General features: G+C 35.2%; 1 protein-coding gene and 1 long non-coding RNA gene across 8 annotated transcripts in view; one reads left to right on the forward strand and one right to left on the reverse strand.

Moving 5' to 3' along the window:
• Window positions 1-20094, forward strand: part of FSD1L (fibronectin type III and SPRY domain containing 1 like) — a 64534-nt gene that overhangs the window by 27448 nt on the left and 16992 nt on the right. For all 7 annotated transcript variants that reach the window (XM_040241036.1, XM_040241046.1, XM_040241055.1 and 4 more), the window contains exons 5-9: window positions 1473-1495; window positions 8460-8581; window positions 13694-13903; window positions 15210-15308; window positions 19653-19782. In XM_040241036.1, the coding sequence (XP_040096970.1) occupies window positions 1473-1495; window positions 8460-8581; window positions 13694-13903; window positions 15210-15308; window positions 19653-19782 (584 nt within the window). The remainder of the gene's footprint in view (window positions 1-1472; window positions 1496-8459; window positions 8582-13693; window positions 13904-15209; window positions 15309-19652; window positions 19783-20094) is intronic.
• Window positions 14945-20094, reverse strand: part of LOC120864209 — a 30881-nt gene continuing 25731 nt past the window's right edge. Inside the window, exon 3 of the long non-coding RNA XR_005721143.1 lies at window positions 14945-15295. This is a non-coding gene — a long non-coding RNA (uncharacterized LOC120864209). The remainder of the gene's footprint in view (window positions 15296-20094) is intronic.

The raw sequence follows: 20094 nt of genomic DNA on the forward strand, positions 1-20094 counted from the left end.
TTCAGAGAATTAGATTGTTAAAATGTTTGTGTGCTTAGTTGCTAAGTTGTGTCTGACTCTTTGCGACCCCATGGACCATAGCTGGCCAGTCTCCTCTGTCTATGGGATTCTCCAGCAAGGATACAGGAGTGAGTTGCCATTTACTCCTACAGGCGATCTTCTTGGCCCAGGGATTGAATCCATGTCTCCTGCATTGGCAGGTGGATTCTTTACCTCTGAGCCACCAGGGAAGCCTGATTAGTATATAGTGTCATGGAATTGATGATGGTAGTGCTGGAACTGTGTGATGTACTCATCTTCTAAATTTCAGTTCTGTTCTTTTTGTTTCTGACATTGTAAAATTATCTAAAATATTCCCAGGTGGCTCAGTGGTAAAGTGGTAGACAGGTGTGCAGACCAGAATATTTTAGATTAGGTATAAAAATGACCAGTACCAAGTAAGAACAGTATTAGAACTGAAGGAAAGAGAGAAGCATTGCTGTATACGTCGAATTAATGTTCAATTAAATTGAGTAATTGTTAACTATTACCATGTGCCAAGCTTTATGCTAGAGACTGGGGATAGAGTGTCAGGCATAACAGCCATCTTCTACATCAGATGTGTTGTTAGTTATGCTGCTCAGTGTAGGGGAATAAACTTGTTGATCTATTATATGGTGTGTAGATTTAAAGGGGATAGCAATGCCTGTATTTTTCATCATTTTTCTTAGATGTGCAGTACCAAATAATAGCTGTGCCCTCTTCCTAAATTTGTGCTAGAATTCTCAAAAAAAGAGAAAAAGATATCTTAAGTAGTGTAGGTTTAAGTTGGCAGCTCTTATGAAGTCATCTGAGGGAAAGACCCATTACTGCAAGTGTTTCTTTGGTTTCTCCTTACCTGAATTTTTGCCATTACAGCTTCATTCTTTGGGGTAAAGGGTTATAGAACTGCAGCCTAGTTTTATATGTTAGCAGGCAAGCTCTAAGAATACAAAGTCCTTGCCCATGTGGAGGCAAATAGAGAAAACTTGGAACAACCATTATGAAGTGGTGAAAGAGATCTCTGAAGAAAATTTGGAGAGCAGATTTGAAATATATAAGAAAACCATCAGAATGCATAGAAATGTGTGCCCCATGAAGGAGATTGAGTGTTCTAGTTGAAGAGTGTCAGACTGAATGAAAGTGGAGGTGTGTGTTGATAATCTTAAGGTAAGACAAAAAATTTACAGTCATCTGAAATTAGTTTGAAGTGTTATATTTCCCTCCTTATTTTAAAGTGATACATATTTATATGGGGACCGGATTTCCTCTAGTTCTAACATCACATTATGCAAGCTGACATGAACTGTATAAATTATAGACAATTTGTTTTGGTGAAAATGAACTAATCTGTTCAGGGATTTTATCCTAACTTTTCTTGCATGTCACTGCCATTGAAACTTGCATGAAAAGCACTAACTGCCTTCTTTCTCTTCTCCCTGATTTGCTCCAAGGCTGCCAGACAGATCAAGGATAGGTATGATATAAAACCTACATTTTTTTAAAGTATCAACATTGAAGTCAGAAATGAAATTCAAACAGTTTCTTATTAGAACTCATTAGTTAAAATAAAAATATCTAATGGCCAAGTACAGAAAAAAAGAAACAGCATCTTCTGCCTATATTCTAGAATAAAGAACATATCAGCAAGATTTTTTAAAAATACAGTTTTGGACAATTATGTGCTTCCAGAAGAATTTCATTTCTGATATAATGTAGTTTTAGTATAGTCCTTAATTAGCTGTGCTAGTAGATGGGAAACCATTTTGAATAATGTAAAAAATATTCCTGGAATGCATGTTCTGTTGTTAAATTTTGTAAGCATGTCTTATTTTATGAAAAGTTACAGCATTATATTGTTCCTCAAGAGCGAAAGCACTCCTGCTTCACTGCTCTCCTATTTAATATTTTTGTATTCTCATTTCATCCTGTTCCTGGTGCCATCTCTTGCTATTTCTAATGCCACTGCTGTCTAGTTGGTGGGAAGAGAAAAAAACAAGGGTGACAGACTTTGGCTTAAAGGTCTTTACCATTCGCAGGGCCAGGATTAGGAAAGGTACTTTAGTACTTGTTGTAAGAATATAGCAGAGGGCTAAAGGAGCTGTTGGCAGTTTTGGATTGGGTTATCACAGAAGGGATGGTTTTGATCTGCCTGGCTAGTCACTGAGCATTGACTATAGTGAGATTGTCACTTTCAAGGTTTCTTCATTTGAGGATTATGAAATTCGCTGAAAGGCATAGCTCTTCAAAGCACCACTCTGAGTCCTAGATTAAATTATTCATCAGATAATTTGCAAAATTATTATTTATATATTGTGGGAAAACCAGTGTTGCTGTTGTTAATCTTGGCTGAAGACTTGTGTTTTTCTCGTGGCCTTTTATTTGACTAGAGGCAAGATTCACATTGACTTTCATAGCATTCTTAGCACAAATAATTTTTCTATTTTTTTATGTTTTATTTCATTTTAAAATTAATTTTTATCAAAGTATAGTTGATTTACCAATGTTTTATTCTGCTCTACAGCAAAGTGGATGTTATACATGTACATATGTCTACCTTTTTTTAGATTCTTTTCCCAAATAGGTCATTACAGAATATTGAGTAGAGTTTCATGTGCTATAATGTTTTGTATATTTTATATCAGAGTATAAAGACATGGGTTATTCTTTTTTTTTTTTTTTTAGACATGGGTTATTCTTATAAAATCCTGATTATGAGATTATGAGAGTTTAAGGTGAAAAGTATTGGCTGTATGAGGAATGGATGCTAGGTAGGTCAGTTTTGTGGGTTAGGTTTGGGTTGTGTCTGCTTGACTTTGCTATAAGTAATTCATCTTCTTCTGTGGCTAGATGATGATTTTATTTTGCCACCTCCTCCATTAAATCCTCCTCTGGTCCCTGATTTTCTGGATTAGAAGTCACTTCCTAATCAGGTTTTAGGCTGCCCAAAGACTTTTGAGAAACGCCTTGCAAAATCTCTCTTTCCTGTCCTGGGAATCTATATGGTTCTGTGCCTCCCAGATTCCTGCCCTTACCCCTGACTTCTTTCTCTTTGTCCTGATTTGTCAGAATTTAATTTTATGATCAGTGTTCATGGCTGAATATTCTTCAGTGAGTCTAGATTTCTTTGCCAAAAATCAACCTCTTGGATATATTTCATCAATACCCAGAGTATCCAGGTGATCTCAAAGGAGTCAAAGTTCCTTTTTTTCTGCCAGAGCAGGCTCCATTTTTTGTTGTTGTTGTTGCTGTTGTTTTTCAAAGTATATATATATATATATATATTTTTTTTTTTTTTTTTTGCTACCTTCAAAGTTTGTTCTTCCTGTGTAAGGAACATTTCTAAGTCTTGGTTTAATTTTTTTTAATTTGGCTTTTTTTTAGCTTCATAATGTTCAGGGTTCTCTGATATGGTTTTTATGTGCTCTTCCAGGAAGCAAGCTTCTAGAATTCAATATTGGTATTTTTAGTACAAAAATAAACATATAGTCATAATAATTATCTTCATTAAGGGAAGAAAGGATTACTTCCTTAGAAGAGAGCAGAAGTGGTATTTAAGGAATGGATAACATAGCTGAGCAGGCAATCAAAAAATAAAGTATCTGAGAACTCAGTACTTATTTTCTGGGATAGATATTATACAGAAGAAATGGCAGGAGTGACAGGAAAACCTAAAGAAATGATGAGAAGATAATACATAGATTTTTAGAACTTTAAAAATCACTAGTATAGGCTTCCAATTGCTTAGTCTGGTTGGAAGATGATTAATTGAGGTATACTGTGAAGAGTTACTAGTTCTTGAAAGAAAGGGATCATGAAAGAGAGAGTCAAGTTAATGTAGTAGGTAGTTTGAAGAAATTGTGTTCATTCTTACTATTTTGCAGTTTTCTCTTTGCAAAAATAAAACTAGGAAGAAGAGATCTTTGTATTTAGCTTGTACTATTAAAAATGAACCACAAAAGGCAAGGTGAATTAAAACATCCCTAACCACATGGATCTTGTAATGTAGAGACTTATATATGGATTTTAGATAGTTGGGTTGGGCTTTGAAGCATAATGTCTAGATATCAGTTCAGTTCAGTTGCTCAGTTGTGTCCGACTCTTTGCGACCCCATGAATCGCAGAATGCCAGGCTTCCCTGTCCATTACCAACTCCCGGAGTTCACTCAGACTCACGTCCATCGAGTCCGTGATGCCATCCAGCCATCTCATCCTCTGTCGTCCCCTTCTCCTCCTGCCCCCAATCCCTCCCAGCATCAGAGTCTTTTCCAATGAGTCAACTCTTCGCATGAGGTGGCCAAAGTACTGGAGCTTCAGCTTTAGCATCATTCCTTCCAAAGAAATCCCAGGGCTGATCTCCTTCAGAATGGACTGGTTGGATCTCCTTGCAGTCCAAGGGACTCTCAAAAGTCTTCTCCAACACCACAGTTCAAAAGCATCAACTCTTCGGCTCTCAGCCTTCTTCACAGTCCAACTCTCACATCCATCCATGACCACAGGAAAAACCATAGCTTTGACTAGACAGACCTTAGTCGGCAAAGTAATGTCTCTGCTTTTGAATATGCTATCTAGGTTGGTCATAACTTTTCTTCCAAGGAGTAAGCGTCTTTTAATTTCATGGTTGCAGTCAACATCTGCAGTGATTTTGGAGCCCCCCAAAATAAAGTCTGACACTGTTTCCATTGTTTCCCCATCTATTTCCCATGAAGTGATGGGACCAGATACCATGATCTTCATTTTCTGAATGTTGAGCTTTAGGCCAACTTATTCACTCTCCACTTTCACTTTCATCAAGAGGCTTTTTAGTTCCTCTTCACTTTCTGCCATAAGGGTGGTGTCATCTGCATATCTGAGGTGATTGATATTTCTCCCGGCAATCTTGATTCCAGCTTGTGCTTCTTCCAGCCCAGCGTTTCTCATGATGTACTCTGTATATAAGTTAAATAAGCAGGGTGACAATATACAGCCTTGACGTACTCCTTTTCGTATTTGGAACCAGTCTATTCCATGTCCAGTTCTAACTGCTGCTTCCTGACCTGCATACACATTTCTCAAGAGGCAGGTCAGGTGGTCTGTTATTCCCATCTCTTTAAGAATTTTCCACAGTTTGTTGTGATCCACACAGTCCAAGGCTTTGGCATAGTCAATAAAGCAGAAATAGATGTTTTTCTGGAACTCTCTTGCTTTTTCCATGATCCAGCGGATGTTGGCAATTTGATCTCTGGTTCCTCTGCCTTTTCTAAAACCAGCTTGAACATCAGGAAGTTCATGGTTCACGTATTGCTGAAGCCTGGCTTGGAGAATTTTGAGCATTACTTTACTAGCATGTGAGATGAGTGCAGTTGTGCGGTAGTTTGCGCATTCTTTGGCATTGCCTTTCTTTGGAATTGGAATGAAAACTGACCTTTTCCAGTCCTGTGGCCACTGCTGAGTTGATATATTCAGTCTAAAAATAAGTTCAGTCTTTTGGAAAATTATTGCATATTTGTACATCTAACTTTATTTTTGGAGATTGAAATTTTCGTTGTCTAGGAAATAACTTGTTTTGGGGCTTTGATAAGCCTTTTTAATGTGTTTTTCGAGATTGTTTTTTTCCTTTGAGGCCATAGTGATTTTATGACCCAGATTTATCTTGAAGGGTGTACGTGCTATGCTTTTATTTCTTGTTTTGTTTTTGATACTTTTTAAATTGAAGTATAGTTGATTTACAGTGTTGTGCTAATTTCTGTTGTACAGCACAATAATTCAATTATACATAGATATATACATTTTTAAATATTGTTTTCCATTATGATTTATTACAGGAAAGACCATTATGATTAAATCAAGTTTTATAGATAAAGTTTCAGGTTTAAATTCCTTAAAATACTCTCAGATATTTTTCTGAACAGTTTTCAACAAACTTTTAAATCCCCATGTTTAGAAGCAGCCAAATTCACACCTGTTCATTGATTCAGTGGGCATTTACTAAGTACCTGTCTGAATATAGCTCTTTAAGAAATCTTTAAATCTGTGGTGGAAGGTGGAAGGGAGGTTCAAGAGGAAGGGGGACATATATATATACCTATGGCTGATTCATGTTGATCTATGGCAAAAACCAACACAATATTATCATAAAGCAATTATCCTTCAACTTAAACTAAACTTAAAAAAAGAGAAGTCTTTAATTCAGAAGATACTTGGAGCTGGAGAGAACATATGTAAGACTTAGCCTTTGTTCCTAACTTCTTATTGATATAATCTGAAATTGTATATTGAGAACCAAGAGCTTAAAGTAAGTGTGTGAAATACTCAGCATTATACTTGGCATTCAGTTAAGTGTGAGTTCCTTTCTCCATAAATTGTTTTTCAGTATAGCACAACCACCTTCTTTTTTTTAGAAAAAAATTGAAGTATAGTTGATTTATAATGTGTTAATTTCTGCTGAATAGCAAAGTGACTCAGTTACACATATGTACATTCTTTTCCATTGTGGCTTAACACAGGATGTTGAATGGTGGGACCTTGTTGTTTATCCATTCTATATATATAGTTTGCATCTTGTTCTTGCTAAGTCGTATCCAACTCTTTGCAATCCCATGGATGGCAGCATGCCAGACTCCTCTGTCTTCCACTGTCTCCCAAAGTTTGCTCAAATTCATGTACAAGTTTGCATCTGCTAACCCCAAATTGCCACTCTCTCCCTCCCCAACTTCCCCTTGCCAACCCCAAGTCTGTTCTCTATGTCTGTGTGTCATTTTTTGTTTTGTAGATAAGTTCATTTGTGTCTTTTTTTAAGTTCAACATATAGGTGATATCATATGGTATTTGTCTTTTTCTTTCTGACTTCACTAAGCATCATCTCTGGTTGCATTCATGTTGCTGCAGATGGCATTATTTCATCCTTTTTTATGGCTGCGTATTATTCTATGGTATATATGAGCCACATCTTCTTTTCCCATTCATCTGTCAATGGACTTTTAGGTTGTTTCCATGACTTGGCTATTGTGAATAGTGCTGTTATGAACATGGGGTATGTGTATCTTTCTGAATTACAGTTTGTCCAGATACATGCTGGGAGTGAGGTTGCTGTATCATATGGCAGCTCTGTTTTTGGTTTTCTGAGGAATTTCTGTACTGTTTTCCACAGTGGCTGCAACAGTTTACATTCTCACCAGCAGTGTAGGATGGTTCTCTTTTCTCCACACCCTCTGCAACATTTATTATTTGTAGACTTTTTTAATGATGGCTCTTCCATTGTGAGGTGTGGTGCCTCATTGTAATTTTGATTTACATTTCTCTAATAAGTAGTGATCTTTTCATAGCACTTTCTTCTTGATAAATACATCAACTATTGCTCACTGTTTGTTACTACTAAAGTGATTACCTAATAAAGTAACTGAATACAGCAACATGTCTAATCCCTTTCATACTGTTGATCTTTAGGGTAGTTTGATAGATGTGAATGACTAGGCCTGGTATTCCTTTTGTTCTTGCAACTTTATTTTCTTCCTCTCCCAGATTCTGTTCTAGGAGGACAGTGGTCATGAATAGTATTTTGGTATCATTCTTTGACCAAAGATAATAAGGGTAATTACTTTGTGATATATGTAGATATTACTATAATATGAAAAATTGAAGTTTGAGATAAAATAACAATAGAGTATGGGAACTTCGTTTAATCTCGTTTTAATTGACAGAACAATTTCCCTCTACTGTAGGTAAAATGAGCTCTTGTATGGCTTCTTTCTTTTTTGTTTTGTATACTACATTCATCTAAAATATATTGATTGAGTTCCTACTATTTCCATGGAATATGGTTTCACAGGGCTGTTTCTTCTTGTCTGCTTCCATTCAGCTGATGTTAATACATCAGAGTGATAGCTTCTAGCATAGTATTCAGAATTGTGATTTCACTTCTCTCCTTCCTCATCCGTAGTCTTTCTTTAGCACCTACCAAACAATACAGTATTTGGTCAGTGTCCTTTACTTTTATTTAAGGACACATGGGATGGCTGTGATGACTGGGCAGAGTGTTTGATTCAGGGTGTATTTACAGTTCATTATTTGGCATATGGAAAGGAGTGAGGCTGGCATCAGGAAGTCAGATTGCGTTTACAGAGATTCAGATGACTGTTGAGTCTGTTAAAGATGATTTGTCTTGGATGTTTGTCTTTTGAGTCTTTTGTGTTTTTATGAAGTTTTGTAAAACTGGCTGGAGGAAAGTTCTTTAAAGGTTATTTAAATGTCTTTAAATTTAAAAACACTTTACATTTTTTAAAGTTAATTTTCAAAAGATCTAAAAGCAAATTTCTGTTTAATTTTGTTATCTTTGTTAATAGCTTCAGAAACCACTAGAGTGGAGAGATAAGTTCTGTCTGTTCACTTTATACATTAAATGTGACGTGATACTTCCCATTCTTTTATTTTTAAAAGAATGTTTATGTCTGTGTTTGCTATAGAGTAACAATGGCTTCAGCCTTTCGCCTTTCTTTGAAACCAAAGGTCAGTGACAACATGACTCATTTAATGGTGGATTTTTCTCAGGAAAGACAGATATTGCAAACTTTGAAGTTTTTGCCAGGTAAGTTAGTACATATATTATGTATAAAGTTATGTATAAAACTTCTTTTTTCAAGATTTTTTTGTAATGAACATTAGAATTTAAATATTAAGGAAATATAGTGTGTGTTTTTTCTTTCTTCAGCTAAGGAATAACTGAATTTGCTAGTCTTTAGAGAATTATTTTACTGACAGTAAAAATTTCAGTTTCAGAATCCTAGTACAGGATACCTGTTATCACTAGTTTGGCAGAGAGAAGCAATGTACTGTTATGGTTAATGCTGAGTCTTGGGGCCAGACTTCCTAGATTTGAATTCTGACTGTCATTTATTTGCTATATAGCCTCAACAAATTATTTAACTTCACCTCATTTTCTTCATCTTTAAAGTATGATGTTATCCTTCTAGGATTTTTATAAAGATTAAGTGAATTGAGACCTCTAAAGCACTTGAAAGAGTACCTGGCACATAGTTAACACCTAATGAATGTTGATTGTTATTATTACCATTGTTGTGGTGGCATCTGGTTCAGATGGAGTTTTATAATAATAATGTGTCAACACTGTTTTATTAGAGTGTTAGTATGATGATATTCCAGCAGTTGAAACCATTTAAAATTGAGTCCCACTTTATTGTTACTGTTCACGTGTATGAAAGAGCCAACTAAGGACCTTTTGGTTATTCTCTTTTTACTAGTATCAAGTAGTGTTAATTAAGTGTATAGCTAAAACAGTTTGAACATGGTGATCAGGCAATCTCTGGAAAGTGATGCATTTTACTTACAGGCTTACAGTTTTTGGAGGTTAGCTGTTTTTGATAGAGAATGTTAATCATATGAAACCATTCTTTTCTTCTATGAGAATTTGGTCCAGGACTTTAGAATATGATTGGAAAGACAAAATTAGTAGTCAAGAAACTATAGTAGAATTAATTATGGTGACATAAGTGAAGTATTAACTTGTGGTATAGAGCAGAAGTTCTAGAGGAGTTCAGAGAAGGAAAAGATGAGAGAAGAAATCATAGTTGTAGAAGAAGAAAGTATACATATCAGTGGGTGCCTACCTGTAAATTGGCCTCTCAGGATTGCTAACCATTATATTTTCATTCACACTGTTTCTAAATTCAGAAGGAGAGTCAGGAGGGGTGGACTGTGAATATACGCATGAGTAGTAGTTTTTTGATTAAAAAAAAAAATACTAAAAAAACAATCTTCTCAACATTACTTTCCTTCTCTTGGATTTTCAGTGATGGCTTAACAAACCCAGGCCTTATCTGCTGAACAGTCAAGTAGATTGCATGCACAGTTAGGACTTCTTCTTTTGCGAACTCTTAAAGACAGTCTGAAGGAATGAGGTGTAATAAAAAGCAAGAAATCTTTTTGTGGAGGAGTTTCATCCTGAAGGAAGGTATAATAGGTTGTTAAAATTTATGAAAGGTGAACTCATATCATTAATTTTTTATATTCTGCTATAGCATAAAAATTTCCTATAATATGCAGTCAGATAAACTTAAAAATGAATATCTTCATCCCTTAATAGTTCATTCTGTAAACACCACACAAATCAACTCTACACTGCATTATGTATAGTAACGAGTTGTGGACTTACCTGAGTCTTGAAAATTGGAAGTGATAATGATGGATAATAATAATTATGATCATTTTCTTCTACGCTAAGCCATTATTCATACCTTGAAACTTAGAGTGTATGTCCTCCTTCCTGAGCTTCGGCACTCAAGAAGAGAGACATGTTTGTGGCAGTGTTCTTTTACCTTGTTCAGTTGTTCTTTTACATTCACATGCAGAGAAAAACCTTAGTAAAATTCTTAGAACAATGTCCACACAATTTGTTGCTTTATGGAAGTTGCTGTGAATTGCTTTCCCTCATTTTTTTTAAGAGTTCTTTGTTCCCTAATATTTTTATATTACAAGTTTACCACCTTTCATCTTTCCCTGTACTTTATTCCTACATTTGTTGAAATTCTTCTCTTACTTCTATATAGGATATTGGGTGAACTTCCCACACATTAGATTTAAGTCACTCTTAATTTGACATACAACTCTTTTCTCAATTTAATTTTTATTTTATATTGAAGTATAGTTTATATACAGTGTTGTGTGGTTTCAGGCATACAGCACAGTGACTCAGTTATACATATATCCATTTTTTCAGCTCTTTTGCCATGTAGGTTATTATGGAATATTTGACATACCACTCTTCAGTTCAGTTCAGTTCAGTTGCTCAGTCCTGTCCGACCCCTTGCAACCCCATAGATAGCAGCAGCACGCCAGGCCTCCCTGTCCATCACCAACTCCTGGAGTTTACTCAGACTCATGTCCATTGAGTCGGTGATGCCATCCAACCATCTCATCCTTGTCATCCCCTTCTCCTCCCTCCTTCAATCTTTCCCAGCATTAATGTCTTTTCAAATGAGTCAGTTCTTTGCATCAGGTAGCCAAAGTATTGGAGTTTCAGCTTCAGCATCAGTCCTTCCAAAGAATATTCAGGACTGATTTCCTTTAGGATGGACTAGTTGGATATCCTTGCTGTCCAAGGGACTCTCAAGAGTCTTCTCCAGCACCACAGTTCAAAAGCATCAATTCTTTGGCGCTCAGCTTTCTTTATAGTCCAACTCTCACATCCATACATGACTACTGGAAAAACCATAGCTTTGACTAGATGAACCTTTGTTGACAAAGTAATGTCTCCACTTTGAATAATACCACTCTTAAATTTAAATAAATAAATAATAATTTTAATTAAATATTATTTAATTAGATTAATATAAATAAAATACAAATATGTTTATATATAAATATATATAAATTAAATATAAATGAAATATTTATTAAAATAATAAATAATTAAATAAAATTTAAATAAAAATACCTAGATTTTCTTTTTACCTGCCAAGTTTGCTTTCTTTGGGGACCATTATTCATAAGAAGGAAGAATCTTCTTGCCAGTACATTCTTATTGCAGTGATATTAATAGCTGAATTTGAGACATAGATTTGTGGGGAGTTAGCTGGACCCACTTACAGATTAAGTGGTATTTTATTTATACAAGCCTCTTAGGACTTCAATACAGGTTTTAACTCAGCAAAATTACAAAATTACTACATGCTACAGGCATTTACACTTCCTTATATGTTGGCAGGGCACAGCATATTAAATTTATGAATGCCCATGATGTCTTCCCATAGAAATGAATAGTAATCTGTATTGCTTATGTTCCAGTAATAGACTAACGTCTATAATGTATTAAAAAATCATTATTAAATGAAGTTCGTAGTTCACATTAGAGTTCACTGTGTTACACAGTTCTGTGGGTTTGGTAAATGTGTAAAACGCAGAGACATTACTATGCTGACTAAGGTCCGTCTAGTCAAGGCTATGGTTTTTCCAGTATTCATGTATGGATGTGAGAGTTGGACTGTGAAGAAGGCTGAGCACCAAAGAATTGATGCTTTTGAACTGTGGTGTTGGAGAAGACTCTTGAGAGTCCCTTGGACTGCAAGGAGATCCAACCAGTCCATTCTGAAGGACATCAGCCCTGGGATTTCTTTGGAAGGAATGATGCTAAAGGTGAAACTCCAGTACTTTGGCCACCTCACGCGGAGAGTTGACTCATTGGAAAAGACCCTGATGCTGGGAGGGATTGGGGGCAGAAAGAGAGGGGATGACAGAGGATGAGATGGCTGGATGGCATTACTGACTCGATGGACGTGAATCTGAGTGAACTCCGGGAGTTGGTGATGGACAGGGAGGCCTGGTGTGCTGCAATTCATGGGGTCGCAAAGAGTCAGACACAACTGAGCGACTGAACTGAACTGAAAGTCATGTCTCCACCACTACATTATCTTACAGAGTAGTTTCACTGCCCTAAAATTCCCCTGCACTCTGCCTGTTCATCCCCTCTATCCTGCAGCCTTGCTATAAGCTTGTTATTTCCAGGAATTTTTCTGTTGATTCTTTGGGATTTTCTACATAGACTGTCATCAGCAAACAAAGACAGTTTTATTTCTTCTTTCCTAACTTGCACATCTTTTACTTCTTTTCCTTGTCTTATAGCATTAGCTGGAACTTCCAGTACAGTGTTGAATAGGAGTGGAGAGTGGGGACGTCATTGCCTTAGGGGAAAGGTGTTTAGTTTCTCAACCTTGATGTTAACTGTAGGGTTTTTTTTGGTAGATATTCTTTATCAGGTAAAGTTTCCTAGTTTAATGAGAGCTTTAGTCATGAATAAATGTTGGATTTTGTAAAGTATTTTTTCCTCTATTGATTCACATCATATAATTTTTCTTCTGATCATTTGAATTTTCTTCTACCGATATAATGAATTAGTTAATTTAGAATGTTGAACCAGACTTACATGCATGGAGTAAATTTTTCAAAGTTTTTTTAGCAACAAGTGTTTAAATACAATACTGGCACAGTTTTACAAATTTCAGACACATCTGTATCACTGGAGGACCATGTTCCCTAGTTAGCCTACTATTAAATGGAACATCTGTTAATGTTGAGGAGCTATGTAAAACCTCTTTTATGGAAAAGAAATTTATTAATTTTCATACATGTTAACTGTGACTCATTTACTGCATTTTGTTCTAATGAATCATGGAACTCTGGAGAAACATTTAAAACTTCTTAAATATTTTATAGGGTTGCAGATTTCATTTTTGTTCAGTGTTGAGAAATCACAGTTATTCTATAAACAAGATTTTTAAAATACATTGAAAATATTTTGAATTATTCTAATCATTGGATTCAAAGCAAGTTATTTAATTTTGTCAGCAGTAATTTAATTTATGGTCTCCAGCTGTTTGAAATAGCAGAGTAGACATAAGTGTTGAAAAGTAGCAAATAATTCTTGATTCTTTATTCTTAGCCCATTTGAATTGATTTTTGCCAACTGTGTTTTTAATGTACTTTGAATGCATCTATGAAAAACTTTGAAATATGAATTTTAAAACAGCTTTGAAAAATGGTTATTTTGCATTTATAAGATATCCCTTCTCTTAGCCTGATTCAATTTAACAGCTCAAAAGCAACATGAAAAAGCATAATTTGAATGACAGACATAACTATTGGATTAGTACTATTAGTGAAAAATGAGCTTTTTTTTTTGCTTCAGTCCCCAAAGCTCCAGAGATAGATCCAGTAGAATGTTTGGTGGCTGACAACTCTGTGACAGTAGCTTGGAGAATGCCAGAAGAAGATAATAAGATTGATCATTTTATACTAGAATATCGGAAAACAAATTTTGATGGACTTCCACGCGTAAAGGATGAGCGATGTTGGGAGATAGTTGATAATATTAAGAGTACTGAATATACACTATCAGGTAAGATGACTGCATTTTGTGAATCTCATTCTCAGAAAACAGATATAGTTGATGAATTTTTGACTTACATTAAAAGATCAAGTTATTCAGTTTCTTTAGCCAAGCTGACGTTTTTGTATATTTGTTATAGAAATGAATTTCTCTTAAAATATCAAGAAAACCTTCATTTTAATTAGTTTTGGATATTTGCACCCTGGTAAAACAATATGTGAAGGGATATTGTAAACACTGTCTCAGTAAAATTTAATTTTTTACCTTAGTTTTCTAACAGTAAAAAAGCTGTCAATTTTCTAGATGTATGCACTACTCCACATTTCAATAATACTGTAAATATTTGCCTTTTACCTTTTTCTTATTACCTTTATGGTAATACTTAAGGTTGAGCTGTGACTTGATATTAGAAATTTGTGTGTTGGCCTTTTGATAGTCTTTAAAAACATACCTCTATATATAGGGGAAATGGCAATCCACTCCAGTACTATTGCCTGGAAAATCCCATGGACAGAGGAGCCTGGTAGGCTATAGTCCATGGGGTTGCAAAGAGTTGGACAAGACTGAGTGACTTCACTTTCCTTTCACTATATATAGGGGAGTTAGGGTATATGAGTGAGCTGAATGTTGCCTGAGATTTTTAATGTTTGTTTTTACGTGAGCAGTAACATTAGTATTGTTATCATTACTGTGAACCTAACATTTGTCAGGATCTGGGCTGAAGTTCACAGGACATCTGATTTTATAAGTACAGTGCATTTCAGTTAATCCTTACAGTTGTGAGGTTTGATTTTTCCCTTTTCCATTTTACAGCTGTGGCTCTATCAAGTTGTTGAATGAATGCTCCATGGCTAGTAGTTTTTGGATTGAGATGTTAATCTGGTCCTGACTAACTTTAGAATTTTGCTATTAATCCTTATGCTTCACTTTCTCTTTAAATTCATTTTTTACTTGTGAAACAAATATAAAAATTCTTTAGCTACTTTCCAGAAATTGAGTATGTTGTTTTAAACCATAGCATCTCTCCATGAAATGAAACTTTACTTATAATGAGGCTTGAGAATATTTTTTTATTGCTAAATTTAAAAAGCCCAGTGATAAACTGCATAATTCATTTGTTTTGAAGAAAATAATAGATAAATCATGATTCCTTTTATTTCAGGCATTATCACTCTATTAACATAAATTTGTACTCTTTCTGAGTAAACAGATAGTTCCAAGGAGGGAAAAAAGTCTGTTTGAAGGTTCATACTCATACTTTTGGAGTAGAGTCCTTTACTTTTCATATCTCAAGGCTGTCTTTCATTTTTTTCAGGTTTAAAGTTTGATTCAAAGTACATGAATTTCAGAGTGCGAGCTTGTAACAAGGCTGTGGCTGGAGAGTATTCTGATCCAGTGACTCTAGAGACCAAAGGTAAGATCATTAGCTGTTGTTCACCACAAAATAGAACTTAACATGTAAAGTTGTTCAACACTTTGTAATAGGAAACATTTCATCTGTAGTTGCCTTCCCTTCCTCACCTTCATACCCGCCCCCCCCAACCCCCCTCCACACACAGAATTCTCATCAGGAGGTATTTTAAGATGGGAAAATTGGGACTACAATAGTGGATTTCATTGGTTTCTCTTTTACCCTAGTATTCAGATAAGTCAGGGGCTTCCCTGGTATCTCAGACAGTAAAGCTTCTGCCTGTAATGCAGGAGATCCAGGTTTGATTCCTGGGTCAGGAAGATCCCCTGGAGAAGGAAATGGCAACCCACTCCAGTATTCTTGCCTGGGAAATCCCATGGACAGGGGAGCCCAGTAGGCTACAGTCCATGGGGTTGCAAATAGTTGGACACGACTGAGTGACTTTCACTTTCAGATAATGTGATATAGACCAGTGATGGTCTTATGTTCTCCCATAGGTACTTAGTTTACAAATTTCAGTCTAGTATAATTACATTCCCATTGTTGAGGTTTGCCCAGAGAATGGATTATGTCTCAATAATAGGAAAGTATGTATTCAGTTTAGTTCAAATACTTTTTGTTTTTATAAATCTTATTGTAGAAAGTATTATTTATATAGTTTGTTAGTGTTTACAAAGCCCTCTCACAAGTCTTTTATTTGATCATTGAAACCATCTTGAGGGATCAGTAGAACAGATGGTATTGATACCCATTTTGTAGGTGAAGAAAAGGATGCTCAAATATGTAAATTAACTTACCCATGATCCCTAAAACTAGCTTGGAAAGGTGTGAACAAGAATCTTATTTACAAGTTCTCTGCCTGCCTTTATTGTGGGCCAGGAATGTAAGTAAGTGCTTCTAGTCTCTGACAGTTTGAATTTATTAGAACTCAATGTACATGAATTTGAACAAACTCCAGGAGATAGTGAACGATAGGGGAGCCTGGTGTGCTGCAGTCTGTGGGTTGCAAAGAGTCAGACATGACTTAGTGACTCAACAAAAACAACAAAGAGTAACATATTTAAGCACAGAAGATTTTTCAGGTGTTTACCAATTTGAAGGCCATAATGTTACAGATCTTTCCAGTCGTAAGATGATAATTGACTCAGTTTACTTCCAGAATCAGTGTCTATCCATTGTTGTTAGATAGTTGGGCCTTTGAGTGTTCTACTGACCTACAGTTCACGTAGCATTTGAATAGGTTTGAATGCTAGAAGTTTGATATGACTTGGAGGCTGGTATAAAAATATTCTAGAATAAAACAAGAAGTTCATAAGTTATTGACAGCTCAAACTCGTAAGAATATGATTGCATTAGAAAGATTAAAAAAGCAAAACAAAACTAAGTCAAAGTAATTTGGATTAGCAAATGTTTTTATTTGAGAACTACAGATAACTTAGCCAAGAAATACAGTTACTTAGAATTACTTGTTAATAAATTGAATTGAAACTGTGGTTTCTTTAGAGATTTTTACCATTTCAAAATAAAGTCATATTTATAGGTAGATAATCTTTTCTGTATAACTTGAACTGTTTTCAACCCTTGTGAGGTAAAATTGCATTATTATTAATATCCTCCTCCAAGAATATTTTATCTTTTTAAATTTCTTTTGTTCCTTTTCCTTTAATATTTAGTGACCAAACTTGGACCTAAATGTGGTAAATTTTACATTTCCATGCAAATTCTGTAGATTCAGGAAAATGAATATCTGGCTTGTAGTTTCTTTGGAGCTGGACTCTCTGCTCCCATTAGCAGTGTCTAGATCTTAACTAGTCAAATTCTTGGTCTTAGGGTTTGCAGGGAAAGACTAAGTTGATTCTAGTCCTTTTGAGCAGTTCTCACTATGGGGTAAATCCCCTGGGCTTGAGGTAGACTGATACTCAACCCTGAGGTCCACTGAACCTTCTTGGACCTTCTGGGAGACTCAGTAAAATTATCTCTTAAGAACCTATGGGTCACAGGTTTTCTAAGGTTATTCCATAGCACTGGAGTGGCTACTAATGACAGCAGGAGCTCCAGCGAAAAGTCCGGTTTTTTAAAGTACCATGGTAAACAGTTGTTTACTAATTTTTTGACTTGTAGCCCTTTTTGACCAACCATTAGAAATAAATATATGAGCACAGAAGTGGAGGGAGAGGGAGAGAGCGATGGAGGTTAAAATCATTGAGTCCTACCAAAGCTTCCTATCCTGCCGCTTGCGGTGCTTGGTGTAGAACTTGGTGAACCTTGTTAATATCTGTCTCTCCAGTGTATGTAATTTCTTCTTTTATTGAAATTACCAAAAGTGATGATTTCTTATGACCAGAATTTTTAAAGTATATTATCTCTTCTTGTAAAGATAAATGATGTGATACTAATCACCAGTTGCTTTCTAGCCTCAAATGTTGTATCTATGATATAATTTTAAAGTACAGAAAGTAGCCACCAACCCAAAGTAAACACTAAAACATATCCGTCCCTTATTTTTTTTGGTACTTTGTTTACACAGACTTTTAAAGATATGGAAACTAATATCTGGTTTCATTACAGGGCTTGTATGAGAGATAAGACTAACAGTTGAGGCCTCACTTTTGAGGACAATCTTTTTTTTAAACTTCATAGTAAAATATCCTTGTTACTTAGAGAGCTTCAGTGATTTAGTTGAGGCTTCATGAAGGGACAGTGTCCAAAAAGGAAGAGAGAAAAGATTGCACCCCTGAGTTTGAAACATAAACCTTTCTGTTTGGGGGCTATGGTATTTGATAAGTCTGATCTCAAGTGGCTTGCGGGACAATACCTGTTTTTTGCCACCCTTGACTCTACTCTCATCTTCATCATCAAACATAGGGAATAGCTTTATGATTTTTTTTCTTTCCTTAGGATTTTAACAAGCAACTGAGTGTTGATGGCACCTTGAGTTATATCCACTGTTTCTTTCAAAAATTCAGATGCCCTTACATGTATTAACTAATAACTAATATAGAGGTTAACTCTGTTTTCTTAAGACAGTTCATTCTTGGTAATACAGGATCTCAGTTTTGTATAATCCTAACTTTTCACTACCTCCCTTTTGAGGAATTCTATTTCCATTTTTACTGGAACTGTATTATTTCTTCTTTCAGTAAGTTCATTTCTGTTTACATGCATGTTTTGAAAGCTATTAATTTTTTTGCATATAGTATGACATTTTCTGGAAGTGGTTATGGTTAGTCAATTTGTATTTAGAATGTTTTGAAATACAGTGAACAATAGGTCAGACGAATAGGTGAAATTAAAGTGCTGTTTACAAAACAGTAGAGTGTAAAAGGATTCTTCATGCACTAGATAAGCATTAGGTTTTCTATATGAATATTTTGTTGTTTGATGATGAATATTTCCCAGACACACTGAACCTTTAGCTAAATCACATATTATCCTTAAGTGAAATGGGGTATTGTAAAGCAATATTTCTTTAGTGAATACTTATAAGAAACTTAAACTTTTGGAGGGAAATATAACTAATAAGCAGATTTATTGGTAACTGTGTAGTAGGTGATACCTTGCTTAAAATGCAAATTCCAGAAATTGCATATTAAATTGATACATTTCAATGATTAACCCTCAGTATCCAAAAGGAACAAGTGATCCTATGTTAAACTGATTTCCTAAATTAGCAGTTCTAAGTAAGTCTTATGAATAGTACAGATAGTTCCCCGATACCAAATAATTTGAAAAGCGTAGCTTTGTGTTGTATTTTCTTGATTTGTTTTCATTTCAGTAACCCTTTCCCCCCATCTATTCTTTGCCTTGTAAATCATCTTAGCTCTGTCAGCTGAGTTATTTCCCTTGCTTCTGCCATCATGGCCTGTTTCTCCCTGCTTGCCTTATTTTTGAAACTACTGGGAGTTTAAATATGAAATTATTAAATGTTAGAGCAAAAGAGTGTGTGTGCCAGGGTCTATAATTTTACATCACTTTCTTCTCATCCTTGATGCTACTAGCTCCTCTTTCTGTTTAGTCATAACAATCAGCTGATGCTCTGATAATAGGAAATTGAAGCTATTTTGCTACTGGAGATTCCATCAGAAGGAAAAACAGAAAGAACTGTGACCATGGAAGTACACTGTGTTTGGTTGGAGTATAGGATAGATATATAGAGGAGAATAATGGGAAATAGAGGAGGAATTAGTAGATTATGGGTTTATCATTGTAGACTTTAAATCTTAAGGTTAAGAATTGAAAATTTATATACAGTGTTGAAATCTATTGAGCTCAGAAATAATATGATGATGGCTGTGCTTCAGAAACTAGAGATATGCTACATTAAAAATGAAATATTGTTTTGGTTAGCACTTAATTTCAATTTGGATAACTCATCGTCCCATTTGAACCTGAGAGTTGAAGATACCTGTGTAGAGTGGGATCCTACTGGAGGAAAAGGTCAAGACAGTAAAATTAAAGGAAAAGAGAACAAGGGCAGGTAAGCTCGTTTATTAAGTCTGTTATCTGGATTAAATGCTTGTACATTGATTCTTATTTGACAGTAACTAGAAATGAAGTTCTTATTATTAACACCAAAGTGAAAATACAATATTGTTTGCCAGTACTTGAATTTGTCATTAACATTTTTCATTATTTTTTCTTAGTTTTTTCCCTAATCCTCTTCTTACTTACATCTTTTATTTCAGTATTCCATTTCTTTTCAGGTTATATCTACAGCAATTTGAACTGCTTAGAGAGAAGTTCCTAGCATAGTTCCTGAATGTTAGACTTACAGATCACCCCTTTTAGC

Source organism: Oryx dammah, unplaced genomic scaffold (genome assembly GCF_014754425.2).
Source record: "Oryx dammah isolate SB20612 unplaced genomic scaffold, SCBI_Odam_1.1 HiC_scaffold_1, whole genome shotgun sequence".
Classification (NCBI taxonomy): Eukaryota; Metazoa; Chordata; class Mammalia; order Artiodactyla; family Bovidae; genus Oryx; species Oryx dammah.